Genomic DNA, 23,512 nt, shown 5'->3' with positions numbered 1-23,512 from the left:
ACGGCGTCCGTCGTGAGGTGTGTCAGCGGTGCGGATAGCTTGGCGAAGTCTCGAACAAAGCGCCTGTAGTAGGCACCGAGTCCGAGAAATCTTCTCACGGCCTTCTTGTGAGACGGCGGCGTAAATGCAGCTACGGCGCGGGTCTTCCCGGGGTCAGGTAGAACACCCTTGTTGTTCACGACGTGGCCAAGGAACTTTAGTTCCCCATAGGCGAACCGACAGTTTGTTGGCTTGAGTGACAGGCCGGCGGTTTTGATGGCTTGAAGCACGGCTTGAAGTCGTCTGAGGTGTTCGTCGAAATCTCGTGAGAATACCACGACATCGTCCAGGTAGACGAGGCAGCTCTGCCATTTCAGACCTGCCAGCACGGTGTCCATGACGCGCTGGAAGCTGGCTGGTGTTGTACAAAGTCCGAACGGCATCACTTTGAATTCGTACAGTCCGTCGGGAGTGACGAAGGCAGTTTTCTCTCGGTCACGTTCGTCGACTTCAATCTGCCAGTAACTACTCTTCAGGTTCATCGACGAAAAATATCGGGAGTGGCGCAGTCGGTCTAACGTATCGTCAATGCGGGGGAGCGGATAGACGCCCTTCCTCGTCACCGCGTTCAGTCGACGATATTCCACGCAGAACCGCAGGGTTCCGTCCTTCTTCTTTACAAGGACGACTGGGGACGCCCATGGGCTTCTTGAGGGTTGAATGATGTCGTCGTCGAGCATCTCCTGGACTTGATCTTGAGTCACTTTCCTTTCCCTTAAGGAGACTCGATACGGCGACTGGTGGACAGGAAGTGCGTCTTCGTCGGTAACAATGCGATGTTTCGCCATTGGTGTTTGGCGAATCTTCGATGTCGTGGCAAAACAGTCACTGTAGTCGGGAAGGAGATCAACCAGTTGCCGGCGCTTCGTAGCTGGGAGCTGAAAATCGATGTCGAGCGGCGGCGGCGTCGTGCTCTTCTGCTGTGGTGACGAGGTTTCCTCCGAGATTGCGGTGACCACGGCTGGCGCCTGAAGCTCCTCTACGTGGCCCACGGTGGTGCCCTTCGTTAAATGCTGCGGCTCCTCTCGAAAGTTCGTCACAAGAACAGTTGTACGTCTTTCTTGGAGATCCGTTACGCCTCTTGCGACACCATTTCCTTTTTCGAGGAGCAGTTGGACGCTGCCTTCCAGAAGAGCTTCACCGTGCATGGCTGCAACGGTTATAACGGTGACAAAAACACTTGACCGCGGCGGTAGCTTCACATGGTCGGCGATAACTCGGATCGCGGTTGACGTCGTGTTGGTCTCCACCGGCGGTAAAACAGGTTTTCGCAGCGTCAACTGGTTTGCCCCGAGGTCAATGACGACGCCATATTCGCAGAGAAAGTCCATTCCGAGGATAACGTCCCTCGAACAGTCTTGCAGAACGACGAACTTCACAGGGCACGTTTCGCCATGGATCTCGACGCGAGCAGTACATCTCCCGACTGGTGTGATGAGATGTCCTCCGGCGGTTCGTATTTGGGGTCCATCCCACGGCGTCATCACTGTTCGCAGGCGGCGAGAGAGCCTCCCACTCAAGACTGAGTAGTCTGCTCCGGTGTCCACAAGTGCCGATGCGTCGTGGCGTCGATTATAACGTTTAGGTTGTTGGACACCGATGCGGGGACGTCGTTGTGATCCCTAGCGTCGAGAGAGTGGCAGCGCTCTGTCGTTCTTGGAGGCTCTTTACTACGATCGTCTTCGGCAACGCCACCTCCAGGCGTTGCCGCACTTAGTTTTCCCCGCGACGCAGGGAAGACACGCTTTCTCGGCGGGGTCGTGACACTGGGGACGCTGAACGTCGTGGCGATGGGGAGCGGGCTTCACGGTGGAGAGACGATACTGGGGAGGGCGAGCGTCGGAGGTACTCCTCGATGTTTTGAGGGCGTTCACCGTACCTCGGGTGTGGGTCGTTCGGGTGGAACCCACGCAGGCCCATTTGCCGGTAGGGACAACGGCGGTAGATATGGTCTGCCTCCCCGCAGTGGTAGCAGATGGGTCGTCGATCCACTGTCCTCCACACGTCGGTTTTCCTTGGCGCCGGCTGTTCTTGGCGGTCGTACTGACGTACTGCGTCGTTGTGTCGGGGATACGCCTGCGTTGGTGGGTCTCGTCGTGGCGCCACCGGGTATTGTTGAGCAGTTGGCGGCGGTCGTCGGGCCACTGCGGCGTAGGTCAGCGTCAGCTCATCGGCTGCGGTCACGCTGGCAGGAGTCTCCGGTTGAATTGCCCGCTGAACTTCGTCGCGTACCACTTTGGCTATCGACAGCGAAGCCGGCTGGTTGGCAGCAGGCAGCAGCTTCCTGAGTTCTTCCCGGACGACGTCCCGGATGATGTCGCGGATGTCCGGGATGCTGCAGCTGGAGGGCGAGAGGGCAGCGAACCGGGAAGTCTCTGGTAGTGTGAGGCCCGTGTGTGAAGGGCACGTTCTATGTTGGTGGCCTCAGTAATGAAACCTTGGACAGTCGTAGGCGGGCTCCGTACGAGGCCCCCAAAGATGTTTTCTTTCACGCCGCGCATTAGGACCCGCAACGTTTTTTCTTCGGGAGCGTTTGAGTCGGCGCGGTTCATGAGGCGGAGAACGTCTTCGACGAAGCTTGTGAGGCTCTCGTTCGGTCCTTGGTGTCTTGAGTGGAGGAGTTCTTCGGCACGCTGTCGTCGCTGCTGGTTGGCAAACGTGCGTCGCAGCTCGGCCTGGAACTCTTCCCACGTCGAAATCGACACTTCGTGGTTCTCGAACCAGGTGCGCGCCGTGCCTTCCAGAGCGAAGTAGACGTTCTGGAGGCACTGCTCTGGTGTCCACTGGTTATGGCGGGCCACTCGTTCGTAATGCTGTAGCCAATCCTCCACATCCTCATGGGCCTCACCATGGAACGGCGTCGGGTTGCGTGGGGCGACGGGCATGAAGACGACGGATGGAGCGGTCGAGGTCAGCGGCGACTGGTTGTTCATCGTCGTCCTGTTTGACTGCACGGTCCTGGGTGGCAAAGGTCCTAATTCCGGGTGTAGGCCTTGAATGCGCCTTCGCGGCCAGGAATCGAACCCTGGCTTTCGGCGTGGAAAGCAAGCGCGATAACCGTTAGGCGACGCGCGCGCTGCCTACTTGGCCAGCTGCGCGCGCGGCAATATCTGTCCGAGCTTCGTGCACTAATTGGCGATCCGATTGCTCTCTCCTCTTTCATCGTACGAACTCCTCCTTTGGTGCTGCTTCGCGTGACCGGTGCTCACGCGTCCACTACATAATCCAGGTATTCCAGGTTCAATCTCGACCCCTACCAGTTTCGCTCTGGATGAGCATGTACCGCCACTCGATACTGTATTAACACTTGTTGATCGACGTTAAACGCTCCAAGCTACCTGTCGTTTTGTACTGTCTATAGGTGTCTTTTAATGCACGATGCAGTGTCACAATAATTTAAAGGTTAACCGACCTCTCGCTAAGCCGGAAGATCTGATTTGGCCTTGTTATTTTGTAACTTATGGTGCTGATTGTCTTGCCATTTTTTACCTGACTAATACTCTGGTCAAAATAGCTGCACGAATCTCGTCAAACCTATTCGGAACACTACATCATTTAAATAGGTGTTGTATTAGATCAGGAGTTTCGATTCCCGTATTACTCTCGGCTTCTGATAAAGTAACACATGGCAGGCTTCAGATAGGAACTTGATATATTGAGTATATTGAAAAATATTTTCGTATATTTTAAAATGTTTTACTCTAGTTCGTAAACATCGGCTAATGTGCATATGTCGAAGATGTAACATTTCAACACAAAAACAATCACGCGCATTATTTTTGTTTATTTTGCGTCCTATGTGCCGATATTCAATATTACGTTGATCACATGTCCGTGAAAAAATGTGTATCTAAATGTTAGCATTTGATTCACTTTGCTCATAAAACCCATGCAAATGATTCCACATTACGCCTGGATCAGAGTGCTGCTGAACACAAATAGCACTAATGGTCGTGCACAAAAAAAAAAAAAAAAAAAAAAAAGATTTATTTTTTCTAAGCTTAAAAAAAAACACAAATAAATGTTAATTACGCTACACGCTAGCATAGGTGTACGTACGCGGTAGGGTAAATTAAAGAAGATATATGCTGGATAAAAGCAGCGCTCCGCGTTTTATTCCCTCTTACTGGCGGCGTTAAACAATAGAGAGTGGGTTTGCAAAGGAGAAGATTAATAGGAGAGAGCTCCCCGCCGAATGGGCAGCTTCGTAATAACGAGGTCTGAAGTACGAAAAAAAAAAAGAATAAGACAGTCCTTGAGGTGATAAGGCGGAATGAAATATTACAGTTTTGAATAATGGGCGTAAACTCCCCCGACGATATTAGGACTGAAAGCTCTTACTCGTTGTGGAAGAAACAAGACGAGAAATTAAGTGGCAGTTAACTACGCATGATGTTTTTTTTTGTTTTTTTTTTTTTTCTAATAGCTGTTGCGATGAGTTTTACCAAAAAAAAAAATGACAGTTCGCGAAGCATGGTCAAAATGCGTTGTGATAAATCTGGCTTAACTCTAGTTTCGATTATTTTTTTACAGATGAACATTTTATTTTGTAGTAGCCGTTGGTCGCAGTTCGAAAATAAAGACACCCACCGCAGTCTCATGGCAACCAAATTTGGCTATGCCTACATATTTTGCGGAAAGCTGTTAGCGCCACTACTCAAACATACGCCTTGAAGACACCTGATAGACCTACTTCGCCCTTACCTATTTTACGAACCCTTTAATATTCGTGCCGATGGGACCAACTTGGAGCCCTTAAATGTCATCTCTGTTTTTTGCTTTTTTCATTTTGTCTTGTTGTTTTGTGCGCTATTTAGCCAAACTAGACGGACAAAGGTCGTGATATGTTGTAGACTTCTTTATTCGTGCACATGCATGTCAGCCTAAGTAAGTGGCGTTGTTTCATTAATTTCTTTTGTATCCCGAGGGGTCGGGCAGCTGTAATAAAACAGGTGTTTAAATGGTGGGCACCATCTGCTGGCGTCCAAAATTTACCGTTTCCATCGTCAAAAGTACTGCTATTGTTTATATTTCATTTGACTAATGCGTTTGCATGCTTTCTCTCTAATCTAAGATTATGGTATCCTCTTTTTTTTTTTTTTTTTACAGGTAAGACCGCGCTGCTGAAAGCCACAGAAATAAATACTTCAAATCTCGATGAAGAAGTTTTCGCCGCACGAAGCTTCGATCCATCATTAGGGATTAGGGGTTCAAACCAAGGTTATACCAACATATCACGCAAAACCAACGTTGCATTCCCCAATAAAACCAATATTAAAAAGAACCTACCAGCTGGGCTAGTGGCCGAACAGCGGGTGAGCAGCGTTGGCTTTGGGTGAGCTAGCGAAGCAACATGACGTAGGTTTGGTCCTAAGCTCTCCTCTCGTACGACCGCCGCGGACTACGCGGATGCTCAATTTTCCGTGGCATTCTACGTTCCTGCTGGCGGCAAGGGGTGCTCACCGCGTCATCCTGTGTTCTCCGAATTTTATTGGCGTCCTGACAATTCATTCAACCCCAGCATTACTTCCGCGAACGCGTGGAAGAAAGCGAAGCGGTGTCGCTTGCACACGTGTGTCGTGGAGCCAGAAAGGCTTGCCGCACACGCGTTGGGCAATATCGAGCACGTCTTGTAGTGCTGTGGGCTGCACCTCCAATCCGGTGCGCATAGAATTATTTTTCTTTGACGGAGCTGGGAACGAAGATGAACGGGACATGACACTCGAGCCCACCGCGCTATACGGATTTGCAAGCAGGACATCCAGGCGCCACTCATGGTGACAAGCCCGTGCAATCGCAAGACTAGCACAGTTGCCTTCCAGATGCAAGGGCTTGCACGCATGGGGCACCAGCCTGTATGCTATATTTGAAATCGTCTATACCTTGTGCGTAGTATACATTAGTCCGCAAAAGATACGAAGAGGTATTAAATTTTTTGGCCTAAAAACAAAATGTTTCTGCAACTAAGACCCTTGCCCTAAATGCGAAGTATATATATATATATATATATATTGTAGATACTTTTAAGAGTGTAAGTGTAATTTTAATCAGTTTAATCAGTATTCATCTTGGGAAGGTCATTAAATTATTTACGCACTAGATTGTCAAAGGTCATTGGACTAGTCTCTCGTAATCGTTTTATTCTACCGAAAAATGTTAAGCTTCTTTTACACCAGACTTTTTCTTTAAACCTGGTAAGAAGAAGAAGGCGGCAGGCAGTGGGGACGTGCTCCGCTCGGCTCCTTTTTTTTACACGTTTTTGACCGCTATGCACCAGTTCTGCGCATTTTCTGGATTACTACCCGACGGCCAACGGGTAGCGGACCACTTTCACACGATTCCAGACCTGGACCATCACCAGGAACCAGATTTTGTCGGCGCTTTTCCCCCCACGCATCCCCATGCGTAGGGGGAAAAGCCCAACGCCGGGGCATACGTGGGGCGATCGTATAATCGACTCCGCCGATACTGCGTAAGCCGCCTCGCCCTTCGGGATGCAGTACGAAGTCGAAGGCATCTCGATCACACCGAGGACCTCCAGGGGAGTCTGGGAGTGTGTTTTTCGCCGACAAATCAACGCACACACCGCCTTTGTCTTGAAGACACAGAAAGAGAAGACCACACAGGAAGCAGAGCGTACGGCTCTGCAGACGGCCACGCCATCATCCCCTACTCCACCCGGGAAGCGGGAAGTGGATCCAGCAAACCGTTTAAAGGACTTCGCACAAAAACGTCGTCCGACTTTTACAAGACTACCTATGGGAGACATTAAGGTGATGCTCCGTCCTCGTGGGTTCATACCATAACATACCGTGCAAGTACGCTCATGCTGGCGATACTTCAGCTTTTTCCACCTCTTCAGTCACAACCACAGGAGAAGATTAGGATTCTCCGGAACAATTGTACCTTTGCGGTCAGCAAGCCAGATATGGACAGCGCTTGCCGACTAGGCGCAGCCACATCGCTCACGCTGGGAGACCGGACTTTTCAAGTTTCTGCCTACGTGGCCATGCTCGAAAACTCCACCCGCATAGTTGTACTGGAGGCACTATGCATGAAGGAGCCGACGGAGGAAGTCATACACTACGCAATCCTTCATAACGCCGAACTGAACGTCCTCCATGCGAAGAGGATGGGTAAACTCGGATCAAGTTAATGAATGTCGAGTGGACCAATCTACCCAGAGAGGTCACTTTTCGTCACTCATGCTGCTCTCCTACCCATACGGAGAGAAAATCGAGACCTGCTTCAACTGCCGCCAAACCGGACACAGGGCCGACCTGTGTTGCCAAGCCACCAGCTACAAGTGCCACAGCTGTGGCACCGAACATTTTAACATCAACCGAGACGGCTCGACTTACACCTGTAAACCATTCTGCATCATCTGCGGAGTAGAACATGAAACCGTCTCAAAGGTGTGCCCCCACCTCTTCTTGCAACACCAGAAGACACCGGCACCATCGACACCGTTAGGCAGAAAATCAGGGCGCCAATCCAGATTGAGGCAGCGGGGAGCAGAATCCCTCAGGAGCCCGGGCCGCTCCAGGTCCTCAACTCTGCATCCATTGAGCAAGGGCAAGACAAATCAGAAACAGCAGCGGCAAGACGACCCCCGCAAGATGAATTGGGCTAGCAGCGTCGCACACCACACCAGCACACACCCCAACAACAGAATACCCCGGCAGTAGCTAGGGAGCTGGAAACACTCAGAAACGAATGCGCAATCCTCAGCTGGAAAGTAACCGCAACCCCAACACCACCCCTCGCGAACTTGAAAACCACAACCGCGAAGCAGACGTATACCACGCTGCTCAGTCAAGCGCACACACCAGCAGCCATGACTTCAACACCACCAACCCCCACGAACGCGGAAACGGAAACAGCGAGGTCACCCTTCACAGCGCCGCGAGGTCAGACATCCTCTCCCACTATGACACCTCTTCTGCAAAGCTCGAAGCGCAAAACGACCGACGCCACATCGGAGACGTCCGACTCGCCTCTCACGGGGATGTCGACCGTGGAATCGATGAAGAACACTGTCAAAGAGAACTTTAAACTTTAAACGTAGACCCCGTCTCCGCGATCGCGTGACTCTGAGGGAGGAGCGCATAGATGGACGAGAGCAGTGCATGGATAGTCTGGAACAGAAGGTCGTAGCAATACAACAGAGACTCGACAGTACCTTTCTTATCATCGCTCTAATAGCGGCCAAATTAGACATAAGGATTAACCATGGCCAACCTCAACAGACCAATTACGGTGCGGCAATGGAATTGCAGGGGACTCCGCCAAAAGCTGACTAACTTGTCGCTCTACATCGGTCAACAACAGACACAACCAGACATTCCAGCGTTAGAAGTGACGCCCCCACTTAAAATGGTGGGCTACGCAGCGTTCGCATGCACTTACCCCACACAACCAACCACTTCCAAACGACAACACAAACAAACGTCAACGGCAGTCACATTCACACAACGCAATCATTCAGTCACACAACACGAAATCCAGGACGCGCTAATTCCACACGTGTTCCTCGAGATGCATCCGCACAAGAAGGGCAGGCCCAGTATATATGTGACTGAGCTTACAGCTCGCCCAAAGATAGTTCCAAGCAGGCAGCCGCACTCATCCACAAAGCCGCGATCCTGGCGGGCGCAGGACCCTTATTAATTGTAGGGGACTTTAACGCGCGCCACCAGGCATGGGGATATCCGCGCTCACTACTCAAAGGCGTAGCCATATGGAACACGCTCCAGACGGACCATCTCACACTCATAACCGACCCTGATTATCCAACCCTTGAAGGAAATAGCGTGTGTCTGGATACGACCCCCCATCTTTTCATCACGCGCAGCATCCCGCTAGCCACGTCGTCAAACACTCGAGACGCGCTCGGCAGCGATAACTTTATCCTGGAAATAAAGATCCCCGATAACACGCAAAAAAGACGAGAGACACCCGGAAAAAGCTTAGTTAATTAGGACCATTTCCGGGCCCTTCGCAAAGAGGAGGGGGAAGTTGTCGACCTGGGCAGCTGGACACGTTCCTTATAGGACAGTGTAAAGCAGGCCACGGACCCGGTCCCCGCCGCCTCGCCCGAAGGGAGAGCGGACGCCAAACTGCTACACATGTGGCAGGCTTTGGGGAGACTCCGCGCTCGCTGGTCCAAACAAAAACACACGCGCTCGCTCCGCAATCATATCTCGCACCTAGAGAGGGACGTCGAAACGTACCCGATTGAGCTGTAGAATCAACACTGGGGGCAGATATGTGATGAGATTAACGGCAACTTAGGGCTCCGCGACACGTGTGGCCTTCTTCGTCACCTGATGAACCCCCAGGGTTCAAAGACGGTACAGCATAACACACTAGCCAAGGTAGCCAGTACGTTCCGGGAGATGCCAGGGCAGTCATAGCAGCCCTGAGGGACAAGTGCGTTAACCTAAAGAAGGACGACGCGGAATCCCCCGGAAGCCCCACGCTCGATACGGATATCTTCAAGGCCGAGGTCCTTCACGCCACCACTCAACTCAATTTTAATTCGGCACTGGACCCCGATGTGGTCACTAAGAAGACCTTACGCAACCTACACGCTAAATCTATAAGGTATCTCACGCGTTTCATTTAGGAGATATGGCACAATGGCGCAGTCCCGCCAGAGTGGAAACGGGGAAAAATGCTTTTGATTCTCAAACCCCGTAAATCTCTCAACGTCGATAATTTGAAACCCCTTTCGCACGCGTCTTGCGTCGGCAAGGTGATGAAGCACATAGTGCTCAATCGCCTTCGGGACTACACAAAGGATCAGAGCTTGTTCCCATATTTCATATTTGGCTTCCGCCATCACCTCTTGACGCAGGACATAATTCTCCAACTCCAGTTGGAGGTAATCGAGCCGCGCCGAAACAAAAGGGTTGTGGTGGGGCTTGACTTGCACAGAGCCTTTGACAACATACGGCACACGGCAGTCATATTCAACATAAATAACTTGGGGCTGGGCGAACGCTTTTTCGCGTACGTGCAGTCGTTCCTCAAAAACCGCACTATAGAAATTTCGGTCGCGGAGCACACGTAAGACCCCATACTCACAGGGACAGAGGTACTCTGCAAAGAGCGGTCCTGTTCCCTATGCTCTTCAACATAGCCATGGAGTACCTCCCGAGTAAGGCGGCCACAATACCCAGACTCCGACACTCTATTTACGCAGACGACATCACGCTATCGACGAACAAGGGCAGTGACGCGGACATGGAGGAGACGCTTGAGACAGGAATAGACGTCAAATTTAAATATCTTGCAAATTTAGAGCTCAACATCTCTCCGCATAACTCGGAACAGCTAATCAAGGACGAGAGCACACCTCTCATGAACACAGAAGGCTCAGTACAGCGATTGGACATGAGGGTAGGCGACCAACCCATAGAGGGGGTCAGAACCATTAGAATATTGGGTTTAATATTTCATTGCTTCAAACCAAACACGGACGTGGTGCTAAAATTACATTCGATCACCCACCAGACTGTTCGACGCATCAGGCGCATATGCAACTGGCACGGAGGAGCAAAAAAAGCAGACATTGTGAGACTCATAAAAGCTTTCGTGGAGTCCCGCTTCCTATACTCCTTGCCGCATCTACAATTACGAAAGACTGACAGGGACAAATGCGATCTGCTTCTCAGGTCGGCGTAAAAATCAGCACTGGGCCTGCCCCCCCCCCCAAAAAAAAAAAAAAAAACACTAACTGTCCGCCTCAAGGGGTCTAGGACTGCACAACACAGTGGACGAGCTGCTTGAGGCGCACCGCACTGCTCAGATGCTGCGCCTGGCGGGCACCAGAACCGGACGGGCGGTTTTCGAAAGGCTCGGCATACACCCCCCCCCCTTTAAATACCGCATGTCTAATCGAGCCCAGGTCTCGGCTCAGGATCCCACCCTTACCCAGGAACATCATCCCAACCTTCCCTACTCAACGCCGCAAAGCCCGAGCAGAGGCCCTTCGCAAGCTCTACGCTTGGCATCCCGACGTATACTTCGTAGACGCGGCTAACTACTGCGAACATGGGGACCGCCATGCCCTGGCCGTGGTGGATGGGACGGGGCGCATTGTAGTGATGGCCTCAGTCAAGGAGGATTCCCCCACCAAAGCGGAGGAAGTTGCAATCAACCTGGCCCTGAACCACGCGCCCGAGTTGTTACACACTATTATCTGTGACTCTAAAACGGCCATTCTGAACTTCAACTCAGGTCGCGTCTCTTGATCGGCAACTAAGCTCCTAACATTCAAATCTTCCATCATCCCTCCAATCACACACCCAATCAAATTAACCTGATCCCCGGCTCATGAGGGGGTCCGTGGTAACGAGGTGGCTCACGCCGCAGCCCGAGATGCGACTCGCCGGGCCGGGACATGCGGGCGGTCGGCGTAGCCACTACGATTGCTAACGATCCGAGGGATGTCCCATGGCTAACGGAACAACTTCGTGGTTACTATGACATTACACAACACTACAGATTACACCGCCGGATATACCCACCACCACATAAGTCACTCAAGAGGCGCTAACAAGTATTAGGGCGTCAACTTCCGAAAATACCTTTCCTAACACCGCGACACTCAGACACCACCTCCCGGTCCTATACAAGGTTCGATGCACCAAGTGCTACGATCCAACAATGGACGAAGACGAACACAACAAGGCCACGATCGAACATATATTCTGGTTCTGCCCTGCCGTTTCCCCACCCTTTTAGAGCGCAGCTCTTAGGCGCCCGTTTCCGGCTTGAGCGGCGTCGGCGTCGGCGTCGCCGTCGGCGTAACCGCTCGGTGCATTATGGGTAAATTTTCCCGAAAGAACCCGAGGTCCTCCCAAGGTCCTCCCGAAGGACCTCGGAAGTACCTCGGGTTTCTTCGGGAGGACCTCGCCTCGGAAGGGTCTCGGGTTCCTTCGGAATGACCTAGGGAGGACCTAGGGCTCCTTCGAGAGGACCTCGGGAGGACCTCGGGTTCCTACGGGAGGACCTAGGGGGGGTCACGTGACCTGGGGGCTCACGTGACGATGACGTCATCACTGATGATGACGAGGACGATGCGGATGCCGATTACGTCATCAGTGACGTCACTGATGACGTCATCAGTGATGATGGCGATGCGGATTCCAATCACGTCCCTATTGAAAAATCCACCAGACCGGTTTGTCGTGTCCTCGTGTTTTCTGACGTAAACATCAGACCGGCCTGGTGTGTTCTGGTGCGCACATCAGACCAGCCTAACGTGTTCTGTTGTCCCCACCAGAACACGTTAGGCTGGTTTGGTGTGCCCATCACATCATCCTAGTGTGGTCTGATGTGCACATCAAAACACACCAGGCTGGTCTGATGTGCACAACACAGCACACCAGAGTGGCTTGATGTACACACTATGCTACACCAGACTGGTCTAATATCCACACCAAGGCACACTAAACTGACCTGACATGCACACCAGGGTGCCTCTGGTGAGCACAGATTACGGATATATGTATGGTGTTGAATGAAAACATGTTTTCTTGTAAAATTAAATAAGATGTACAGAGCTAAAACACCCCATTTGATTTTATAAGGTGCTTAATTGAAGGGGCGATGCAACGATTCACTTCAAATAATATGTACTTTGCGTAAGCATGTTGGCACAGTGTAACAAACGTTTACCTATATGCAATAGCCTGATGGAAAGAATACAGGTTTGTCTCGTCAACAATCGTCAGCAGCTTGTCATCAATGAAAACTTGAAAATATTTCAGTCGGCATTTGACATCATCAGAGGCCGTAAACATGGGTTCCGCAGGCTCCAGAAAACACCGGTCTTCTTTTCCCCTGTCAAAAACTTGCGGCGGTGACTTTTGCTTCTTTCTTGACGTTGACAGAAGTAGACAGGCGGGCGTTCTGCCTTCAGTTTCGTTATCGCTTGGAAGTTCTGTTGTTAGGCCCTTCGTTGGCAAGTTCTCCTCGTCACTGTCACTCACTTCACTATCACTAGGTCCCGCATCAAACACTGTTCCATTTTCTGGAATCAAAACCACACAGGGACGATCGCGACAGCGTGTCTGGTAGAAAGATCCAGATGGAATTTCCTTCGGGCAGCAGTAGAATACGAAGCCTAAAAGAAAAGAGCACCACGTCAAATTCTACCAGAAAACAGGGATGTACTAAACCACGCCAAACAGGAAGCTTTCTCCCGACAATTACAGCCGATTTCCTCGTGCACAGGTATGTAAAATTCAGAGTGAACGCCCGCCCCTCAAGTAAACTACTGAAACACTGCCAAATCTAAGCACGGAACGGAACACCACAGAAATCACAGAGCTACTATGCGACTCCTCTGTTAAGACAGTTTCACATGCAGCGACTGTGCGAAAAAAAAAATCGGTCCGACAGCCGACGCGGCGAGTGCGATCGCAATGTTTGGTTTCACATGCTCCAACAACCGCGCGATTTCTGTCGGAGCGGCTGGCGCTTCGGACACGGACGCGACGCGTTTCACTTTGTCTAAAATACAACAAAAACGTCCTAATAAGCATACATGTTTTAGGAATGCAATATGTAACCAGAAATTTATAATAAGGAAGCATTAAATCAGAAGTTTTTATGTGCCTACATTTATTTTCGCGGATGAAAGCTGGCTAATGAACGACTGATTGACGAGAAAGCGATCGCACCGGCTCTGCGGCAAAATACCAACTTGGTGGAAACCAGTCGCAGAGCCGCTGCGACAGTGCGACTGCGATTTTAATCGCACATATACTAGAAAGCGCACCGATTTCGAACGAGAATCAGAGCATGTGAAACTTGCAGACTTGTACACGTTACTGAAAAATAGTAAGGAATTACAATTACAATTACTCAAGGCTAAATTGTAATTTATTACAATTACAATTACCCTCCCATAAAAGTAACTGACCGTTACTCCAAAAAGTAATCCGTTACTTTCGTGGCGTTACTTTTAACATTATTGTCCTCAAATAGGAAATAAAGGCAATCGGGTCATTCAAGTTCTTATCGGTGCAACCTGTTCCATTTAATGACCTTGAGTATTTTGAGCAACACTGGCTCTCGAAAGTCTCGTCAGACATTTTGCGTTATTTCTTACTCAATATGTCGACTGCTACGCTGAACACCATTTGAAATGAGGCGCTAGATGAGAGTGCAATGTTGTTCCTCACGAATGCTTCATGCTCTGCATTGAGCTTTTTCAGCGATGCAATGGAAGTACTATTTACCTCGAATGTAGAGCAAATCTTCGTCGTTGCAGCCGTTGCCTGCTATTCGAGAGACTTAGTAGATCGTTCCGATACCCGCGATAACGGTACCCGATAACGATATGATGCATGCGCTAAGACGGCGGCGAAGTATCGGATGTCGTTATCGGAGTCATCAGACCGATCTACTAAAATTCTCCATTGTCTAAATCGCGAAGCTGCGGAAGTCATCATACATCTAGCCAAGAGTAGAATAAGAATTGATTTATGTCCATCTTACTATACCGACATTTATTGCCAGACATTTCAAAACATAGTTGTAACATTAAGGTGATAATTAAATAATAAATAAGGTGTGGCTCGATATTCTTGTTCCTTTCGGTCTGAACAGTTCGAGCTTCGGTTGAGACGTTGGTGAATAAAAAACAACTTTCGAGTATACAAATATAAGTAATAAAAGAAAAATAAGGACACTCATATCAACAATCAATTAGAACTTCGGTTAAAACAAGGAAATGTAAACGCACGTTTGCCGTTTGTACCTTTCTTGGTGCCGTTCAAAAACGCACGGCGCACGAACCGACTGCAGTTTACTCCGGTGCTCTCCAGATAGACGTCCGCTGATGCCGCGGGCAGCGAAGGGCGGAGTACTAAGTAAGCCGTACTCCGCGCTATGGCCCCACTCACGAGTTTCACCCTCTTCCCAAGCCCAGAATATCAAGTCTACGTCAGCCACCATTATGTTTTATTTGTAAAAATATCTGCTTGAGATAAGATGCGTCCTGCTGGGGCAAAACAGGAAGAAGAAAGGAAGACTATTACCATTTTCCAAGTGCTCGCAAAACGCTGACTCACAAAAAGGGTGACTGAGATGCAGACAACCTGGCTAGAATTCACAAATAAAGTGGTCCAACCATAGAAGTTGGACTACACCAAAGTAAGTAGCTTTTAAAGCAGGGTCTAATAATATGAAAGATGCAGAAAAAAAAATCCTGTTTTCTAAGGTAAGGAGGGTGCTTGTGGCAATAACACCTTGACATATTATCACATCTCTTTTAGTGGATTTTGGGGTAGACGGAGCGTTGGCTCGTGTTGTGACATTATGAAAATGGTCGTTGTCACTATAACCAAGAAGGACATTGTTAATTCTTTTCTGTGCACTTACTGCCTCGAGCTTCTCGAAGAGGCACACAATCACTTGGTGTCCTTCTCTCCCTGTCTTCGGTCGCAAAGAAAAAACAAAGGGACTAAAAAAAGCGGATATAACTTGCCCCCCCCCCTTTCTTTTATGTAGAAATGTTGTTGTTTTTTTTTTTTTTTTTTTTTAACATCGTTGTTAGGGTCTAAGAAAAAATCAGGGGCTTGGTGTTGCAAAAACAGGCTTTGCGGAACTGAAGAGTGCCAAGCCTCCCTTTGGGCGCTGGTCAATTCGCGTGACAGTGTCAATGCTCTACTTTACCAAAAAAACTAATATAGAAAGGGGGGAAGGGGGAGGGCGGTTTTAAAAAAAAAAGTAACGGATTACAAGGAATCCGTTACGTAAAAAATGTAAGGGAATTACTTTAAAATTATTCTGGAAAATATGGAATTATTTCGTTACTAAATTACTGATAAATGTAAGGGATTACAAGTAATTTCGTTACTTGTAACGGATTACGTACTATCGGGGAAAAATGAAATGCGAACAGAGGAGCGCGTGGCTCGCGGTACAGGCTGCGCCGCCTGGAAGTGAGCCTAGGAGCGAGGGTGCGCGGCCTACTCCGACGTGTTCACGCCCCTCTCTCTGCGCTCCCCAAGCTTCAGCAGTGCGCCTCTTGGTGCGCTGAAAGCTATCACCGCTATCTTTGCTGGCTCAGCGCGTGCGGTGCGAAGAAACTCGCCGCATTCGCCGAGCAGGCAAAGATAGCGGTGACAGCTTTCAGCGCACTGAGAGCCGCACTGCCTGTGGTGTTACTGCAATCTAGTTGAGTTTGGACTTGCTAGGGTTAGCCGCATCGCGTTGGCATCAGTCTGTGCCGTGTGTTTTTCTTCCTTTTTTGTTTTGGACTCGTTCGATCTGGGATCACCATGTAACGCGCTACTACGAAGCACCGTCTTTTACGGTGGTTGTTATGGATATAAAAGTACAGTTTTTCTATGACATCCAGTCGTTCGCTATCTGAGGAGTGGTCGCTCTAAGGCGCGCCATGGAATCAGATTAGTAAAAGACGGTGAACGCCAAGTGAGCGCGTCGGAACGTTAGGCCTCGCCACCTCGGTTCAGCTCGAACTCGAACGCGGGACGCCGCCACGCAAGCTTGGACGAGATGGACCCTTCGGACGGGGACTCGGCGGCTGGTCACGTGAGTGAGAACGCCATAAAGGATCAACCGCCACAAGACTCGAGACCGCGAAGAAAAAAAACGTTGTCGCAGAAGGCCTTGCTTAACTACGAAGCGAACCGGGACGAGCAACGTCAAAAGCTCGACTGCGTCTGGGAGCGCATCGCAAACGATCTTCGGGAAGTTGAACAGGCTACAAACGCCGAAACGCAGCAAGCGGCGACGGGCCGTATCCGAAAAGAGTACGGTCGTTACCAAGCGCTGTCGGAACGCTACGTGGCCTACTTGTCGGGGATCAACGCGGAACAAAGCCAGCTAGAGCTAGCCCTTCAGAAGACAACGGATCGCGACAGAGCTCGCGCGGTTCAGAAAGCCTTGATGGACACCGGAAAGACGCCCGACCGCGCCACGAAGTCTCGGGACTCGGAACACGCTAACTCGGAGCACTCGTCGAAGTCTGCCGGCCACGACTTCACGGCTCGAGACGTTCTGGAGCATCGACGCGTTCGGAACACTCGATTGCGACCACGACAAGCACGGCTGCAACGAGGGCACGCGCCGAGGCTGCAGCGGCGCGCACTCGTGCTTCTTTCACCAGAAAGGAAGTGGCCATGAAACTCGAAAGAGCAAGGCTCGAAGAAAAGGAGAAGAGTGCGGCTGCGGCTAACGAGCGCAGAAAAGCAGAACTAGACGCTGAGTTACAGATCCTACAGCTGGAAAGGGAAGCGGCTGCTATGGAAGTTCAAGCAGAAATCCTGCAAGCGGCTGCAGAACAGCACGGCGGGGAGCATCGCTCCGACCGAACCATCTCAGATGTATCAGAAGTCCGTGCTCAGCGCACTGTAGACTATGTGCACAACCAGGCGGCCGTCCACGATGGCTCAAACGAACTGCCTGCTGAGCAGGTTGCTCCAGAATTGAGTGGTGTGCTGAAATACCTGGTCCGTCGAGATTTGGTCAGCACAGGACTCGTCAAGTTTGATGATCACCCCGAGAATTACAGAGTATGGAAAGCCACATTCAAAAGTATGGTGCAAACTCTGGAAGTTACGGCAAATGAAGAGTTAGATCTTCTCGTGAACTGGCTGGGCCGTGAGTCTTCGGTCTATGCAAAGAGGCTGCGTTCAGTACATGTCGACAACCCCGCGGCGGGGTTAGAGATAGTCTGGGAAAGACTGGAGGACTGCTACGGGCGACCCGAAGTAATAGAAGATGCGCTCTTCAAGAGGATCGGAAGCTTTCCTAAATTCTCCGACAAAGACACTCACAAACTACGGGAACTGGGAGATCTGCTTCTGGAACTGGAAGCCGCAAAAGCTGATCCCCACTTGACAGGACACGGCTATTTGGATACGGCAAGAGGGGTGAACCCCATCGCGGAGAAGTTGCCACACCGTCTCCAAGAGATGTGGATCTCGAAAGGCTCAAGGTACAAAGAAGATCATCACGTCTCTTTTCCCCCTTTCTCATTCTTCTCGAAGTTTGTCCGAGACCAGGCCAGGATGCGGAACGACCCGAGCTTTGCTTTTGGCACAACGGGAAGCACCTTTCCGAGGTTCCCAAAGAATGAGAAGGTCACGGCAAGAGAAGGCTTCAGAAACACGCCCGTTTCAGTCCATGCGACCGACGTTACTCCAGAAGCCGTCGACCATTATTCGCCAGCCACAGCCGAGAGGATGGAGGACCCTAACAGACAGTGCCCGCTTCACAAGAAACCTCACCCTCTACGAAAGTGCCGTGTGTTCAGAGAGAAACCACTGCAAGAACGCAAGTCTCTGCTGAAACAATTTGGGATCTGCTTCAGGTGTTGCTCCTCTACAAACCACCTCGCAAGGGACTGTAAAGTCGTGATCAAGTGTGACGACTGTGACAGCACTGAACATACCAGAGCGCTTCACCCGGACAGTTCCAAACCTTTGTCTTCGAGCCTCAGACAAGATCCCGAAGATGACAGCATTCATCACGGACTATCACCTGACGTATCTTCCAAGTGCACCGAGGTGTGTGGGGAAGGTTACGGTGGAAGGTCTTGTTCCAAGATTTGTTTGGTGAGTGTGTGTCACTCAAGCACACCTCAAAAGGCTGTGAGAATGTATGCCATCTTGGACGACCAAAGCAATAGGTCACTGGCAACGACAGAATTCTTCAACCTCTTTGATGTCCAGGGAGAGAGTTCGCCATATACCCTCAAGACATGTGCTGGAACAGGAGAAACGACAGGAAGGAGAGCCTCTGGGTTTCTGGTTGCAAATATTAATGGCAGCGTGAAACTACCTCTCCCAACCCTGATTGAAGGCAATCAGATGATCTACAACAGGAACGAGATTCCGACACCAGACGCTGCACGTCATAACCCACATCTAAAGGCTATAGAGAGCCTCATACCTCCATTGGATGCGGAAGCTCAGATTCTGCTTCTACTGGGAAGAGACATCCTGAGAGTCCACAAGGTGCGTCAGCAGTGCAATGGGCCTCCTGATGCGCCCTTCGCTCAACGACTAGACCTAGGATGGGTGATCATAGGAGACGTCTGCCTAGGTCGCACACGCAAGCCGGACTGTGTCACCAACTTCAAGACCAATGTGCTTGAAAATGGACGACCCTCCCTTTTTAAACCATGCCCCAACCATTTTCTCGTCAAGGAGAAATTCACTGGTCCTGTCAATCCAACCCAGCACGTACCACCTACCCAAGGTGTACCCATCAAAGACTACTTTGTCAAAGAAACGACAGACACGTTGTTCCAGACGACGAAGGACGACGACCAACCAGCTCCATCGGTGGAGGACAGAAAATTCCTAAACATCATGAACAATGAAGTCTTCAAAGATGAGTCATGCAGTTGGGTAGCCCCTCTCCCTTTCCGCGTGCCAAGACCTCGGCTTCCTAATAATAAGGAGCTTGCACAGTCTCGTCTTGCATCACTGCGACGCACACTGCAGAAGAGACCAGAGATGAAGGAGCATTTTGCGACATTCATGAACAAGATGTTCAGGAATGGCCACGCAGAAGAAGCCCCACCGCTAGGAGAAGAAGAGGAATGCTGGTATCTTCCAATCTTTGGTGTGTATCACCCACGCAAACCAGGCGAAACCAGGGTCGTGTTCGACTCAAGTGCTCAGTTCAAGGGAACTTCTCTGAACAATGTTCTTCTCACAGGACCAGACTTGACCAACAGCCTGCTGGGCGTCCTGATTCGTTTTAGGAAAGACCTCTTCGCTGTCACAGTGGACATTCAGCAGATGTTCTACTGCTTCCTGGTACGAGAAGACCACCGAAACTACCTGAGGTTTTTGTGGTTTCGCAACAATGACATCCACGACAAAGTGGTGGAATATCGGATGAGAGTGCATGTCTTTGGTAACAGTCCATCACCAGCAGTGGCTACATATGGACTCCGGAAGACAGCACAGGAAGGAGAGGAAGAATTCGGCAAAGACGCCAGGGAGTTCGTCGAAAAGGACTTCTACGTAGACGACGGGTTGAAGTCTCTCCCTACGGCAGATGGTGTCATCGACCTGCTGAAACGCACGCAACAAATGTTGGCAGTTTGTAACCTAAGGCTTCACAAGATAGTATCAAACAGCAGTAGAGTGATGGAAGCTTTCCCCAAGGAGGACCACACAAAAGATCTAAGGGAGCTCGACCTGAGTCACGACATTCCACCGATCCAACGCAGTCTTGGAATTTGCTGGGACGTAAAGAAGGACGTCTTCACCTTCAGCGTTCCAGTTCAGGACACACCATTCACCCGGCGTGGTGTCTTGTCAATGGTGAACAGCGTGTACGACCCATTTGGATTCGTGGCTCCAGTTACCATACAAGGGAAGTCTCTCCTACGAGAACTCGTCACAGAAACCTGCGAGTGGGATTCCCCACTTCCTGAAAACAAGAGGAAAGAGTGGGAGAACTGGAAGGATTCCCTTCAGGCTTTCGAGCAGCTAGAAGTGCCTCGCACTTATGCGGCCGTTCCACTTAGCACAGCTCAGCAGAAGGAAGTGCACATCTTCTCAGACGCCTCGACCAAGGCTGTAGCAGCTGTGGCGTATCTGAGAGCCAGAGACTCGGATGGTGCGTGTCATGTCGGCTTTATAATGGGCAAGGCTAAGCTAGCACCGCGTCCACAACACACCATTCCAAGGCTCGAACTGTGCGGTGCGGTGCTGGCTGTGGAGCTGGCAGAGCTCATTCAGAAAGAAATAGACACACAACTAGATGTGGTGCATTTCTACACCGACAGCAAGGTGGTTTTGGGCTACATACACAACCAAACAAGAAGATTTTACGTGTATGTCGGAAACAGGGTCGAACGCATCAGAAAATCTACACAACCAGAACAATGGCATTACGTTCGGACCGATGCAAATCCTGCAGATCTTGCTACAAGATTCGTGCCCGCAGCCCGGCTACAGGAGACGGCTTGGCTGACTGGTCCAGAGTTCTTAAATCGTCAAGAAGAGTCTTCATGCGTCTTGCAGAACGAGTTTGAGCTGATGGACCCAAACACTGATGCCGAAATCCGGCCCGAAGCAAGCGTCTCTGCCACCAGTGTGACCACAAATGGACTCGGGACAAATCGTTTCAGTCGTTTTTCAAGCTGGCCTAGACTGATGCGTGCAGTGGCATACCTCATACGTGCTGCTGGCAACTTTCGGTGCCCTTCTCGAGCCGACGAAGCTGACCTGCCACGTGGCTGCCTTCAAGCAGGACAGCTATCTGTCGAGCATTTGTCTCTTGCAAAGAATCTCGTCATTCGCTCCGTCCAACTAGAAGCATATGCAAATGAGCTCGAGTGTTTGTCACAGGGGAAAGGAGTCCAGAAATCAAGTCCACTTTGGAAACTGGATCCTCGTATTGATGACAAGGGCTTGCTGAGAGTCGGTGGTCGCCTCAACAACGCACAGCTGAGTCAAGAGGAGCGGAGACCTCTAATCATACCTGGTAAACACCACGTCGCCTTGCTGCTTGTAAGGTACTACCATGAGCAGATCAAGCACCAAGGTCGACACATTACTGAGGGAGCAATCAGATCCGCAGGTTTCTGGATCATCGGAGCAAAACGCTGCATAGCGTCGTACATACACGGGTGCGTCATGTGCTGCAGACTGCGAGGAAGACAGCTGGACCAGAAGATGGCAGACTTGCCAGTTGATCGACTCAGTACAGAACCTGCATTCACATATGTGGGGGTTGACGTTTTTGGACCATGGAACGTGACTGCACGTCGAGCTAGAGGTGGAGAAGCCAGCAGCAAACGCTGGGCTGTGCTGTTTACGTGCATGAGCATTCGGGCGGTCCACATTGAAGTCATAGAGTCCATGGATGCTTCAAGTTTTATTAACGCTCTCAGGAGATTTTTCGCACTCAGAGGACCTGCGAAACAGCTGCGATCCGACTGTGGAACCAATTTTGTCGGAGCATGTTCAGAGCTCAACCTGAGAACTAGTGGTCTCAACAACGACAAAGTACAAGCATTCCTTTCAAGCCAAAATTGCAGTTGGGTGTTCAACCCTCCTCATTCTTCCCACTTTGGAGGAGCTTGGGAGCGGATGATCGGAATCGCACGTCGTATTTTGGATTCCATGTTGTTGGAACACGGACCGAGCCGTCTCAGCCATGAAGTTCTGGTGACATTTTTGGCAGAAGTTTCAGCAATCATAAATGCTAGACCTCTTGTTCCTGTTTCGATGGATCCGGAATGCTGGGACATCTTGTCTCCGTCTACGCTCCTTACCCAGAAGGTTGGTGGAGACACGTTACCACCCAGCGAGTTCAACGTCAAGGATCTCTACAGAAGTCAGTGGCGTCAAGTGCAGTGGTTGGCAGACTCCTTTTGGCACCGTTGGCGACGTGAGTTCCTGACAACGCTTCAGAGCCGTCGCAAGTGGCAGGATAGCCGTCGAGACCTCAAGGAAGGGGACATTGTGCTCCTAAGGGACAAACAGGTTCACCGCAACGAGTGGCCTATGGGTGTGATTGTGAACACTTTCCCGAGTGCGGACGGAAAAGTACGGAAGGTCGAGATCAAGACGGCGACCAGAGGAGAACTAAAAACTTTCCGACGGCCAGTCACTGAGACTGTCCTTCTCATCTCAAAAGAAGACTGATCCAAAAACTTCAGTGCGTGTCCAGTTTGTAAACTTTGCGTTATGGTGTCATAGTGGTATCTCGTGATACCAGACGGGGAGTGTGGTGTTACTGCAATCTAGTTGAGTTTGGACTTGCTAGGGTTAGCCGCATCGCGTTGGCATCAGTCTGTGCCGTGTGTTTTTCTTCCTTTTTCGTTTTGGACTCGTTCGATCTGGGATCACCATGTAACGCGCTACTACGAAGCACCGTCTTTTACGGTGGTTGTTATGGATATAAAAGTACAGTTTTTCTATGACATCCAGTCGTTCGCTATCTGAGGAGTGGTCGCTCTAAGGCGCGCCATGGAATCAGAATACTGCCGAAGCTGGGGGAGCGACAATCGAGGGTCGTGAACACATCGAAGTAGGTCACGCACCCTCGCCCCTAGGCTCACTTCCAGGCGGCGCAGTCTGTACCGCGAGCCACGCGCTCCTCTGTTCGCATTTCATTTTTCCCCGATAGTACAAGTCTGTGTGAAAGAGCCTTCGCATATCTACTATGTACTTTTTTTTTCACCGACCTTCATACGTTTCAGGGTAAAACACGTCAGCGCTATGGAATCCAGAACTTGTAAAAATTCAAAATTAGCATATTTCAGAGCAAAGTACTGCTTACATTTGTAACAGCAGGTCGAAGTGCGTAGCACGTCGTGAACGATACGCATCTTGGGCGCCGCTATGCACATCGCAGCCGACGGAGCGACGGAGTATCTGGAAACCCCTCGCGGCGAAAAGTCGAGACCGCGAAACCGAAACCAGAAAATGTATTTCCTAATAGCGAGTTCGTTTCA

At 50.5% G+C, this 23,512-nt stretch overlaps 1 protein-coding gene across 1 annotated transcript; it reads left to right on the top strand.

The window, feature by feature from the left end:
* Positions 1–17,204: 17,204 nt before the first annotated feature.
* Positions 17,205–22,700, top strand: LOC120848484. Its single transcript, XM_040220463.1, has one exon. The coding sequence runs from the start codon at positions 17,205–17,207 to the stop codon at positions 22,698–22,700; it is 5,496 nt and encodes a 1,831-aa protein (XP_040076397.1).
* The last annotated feature ends 812 nt before the right edge of the window (positions 22,701–23,512 follow it).

Source organism: Ixodes scapularis, unplaced genomic scaffold, assembly GCF_016920785.2.
Source record: "Ixodes scapularis isolate PalLabHiFi unplaced genomic scaffold, ASM1692078v2 PGA_scaffold0__279_contigs__length_252992795, whole genome shotgun sequence".
NCBI classification, from domain to species: domain Eukaryota; kingdom Metazoa; phylum Arthropoda; class Arachnida; order Ixodida; family Ixodidae; genus Ixodes; species Ixodes scapularis.
Note: the sequence above shows the minus strand (reverse complement) of the source record. Positions and strands in the feature narration are given on the sequence as shown.

What these genes read in the sequence shown, in the direction of transcription:
- LOC120848484 (XM_040220463.1), top strand. Translation starts at nt 17,205, where the DNA reads ATGAAACTCGAAAGAGCAAGGCTCGAAGAAAAGGAGAAGAGTGCGGCT.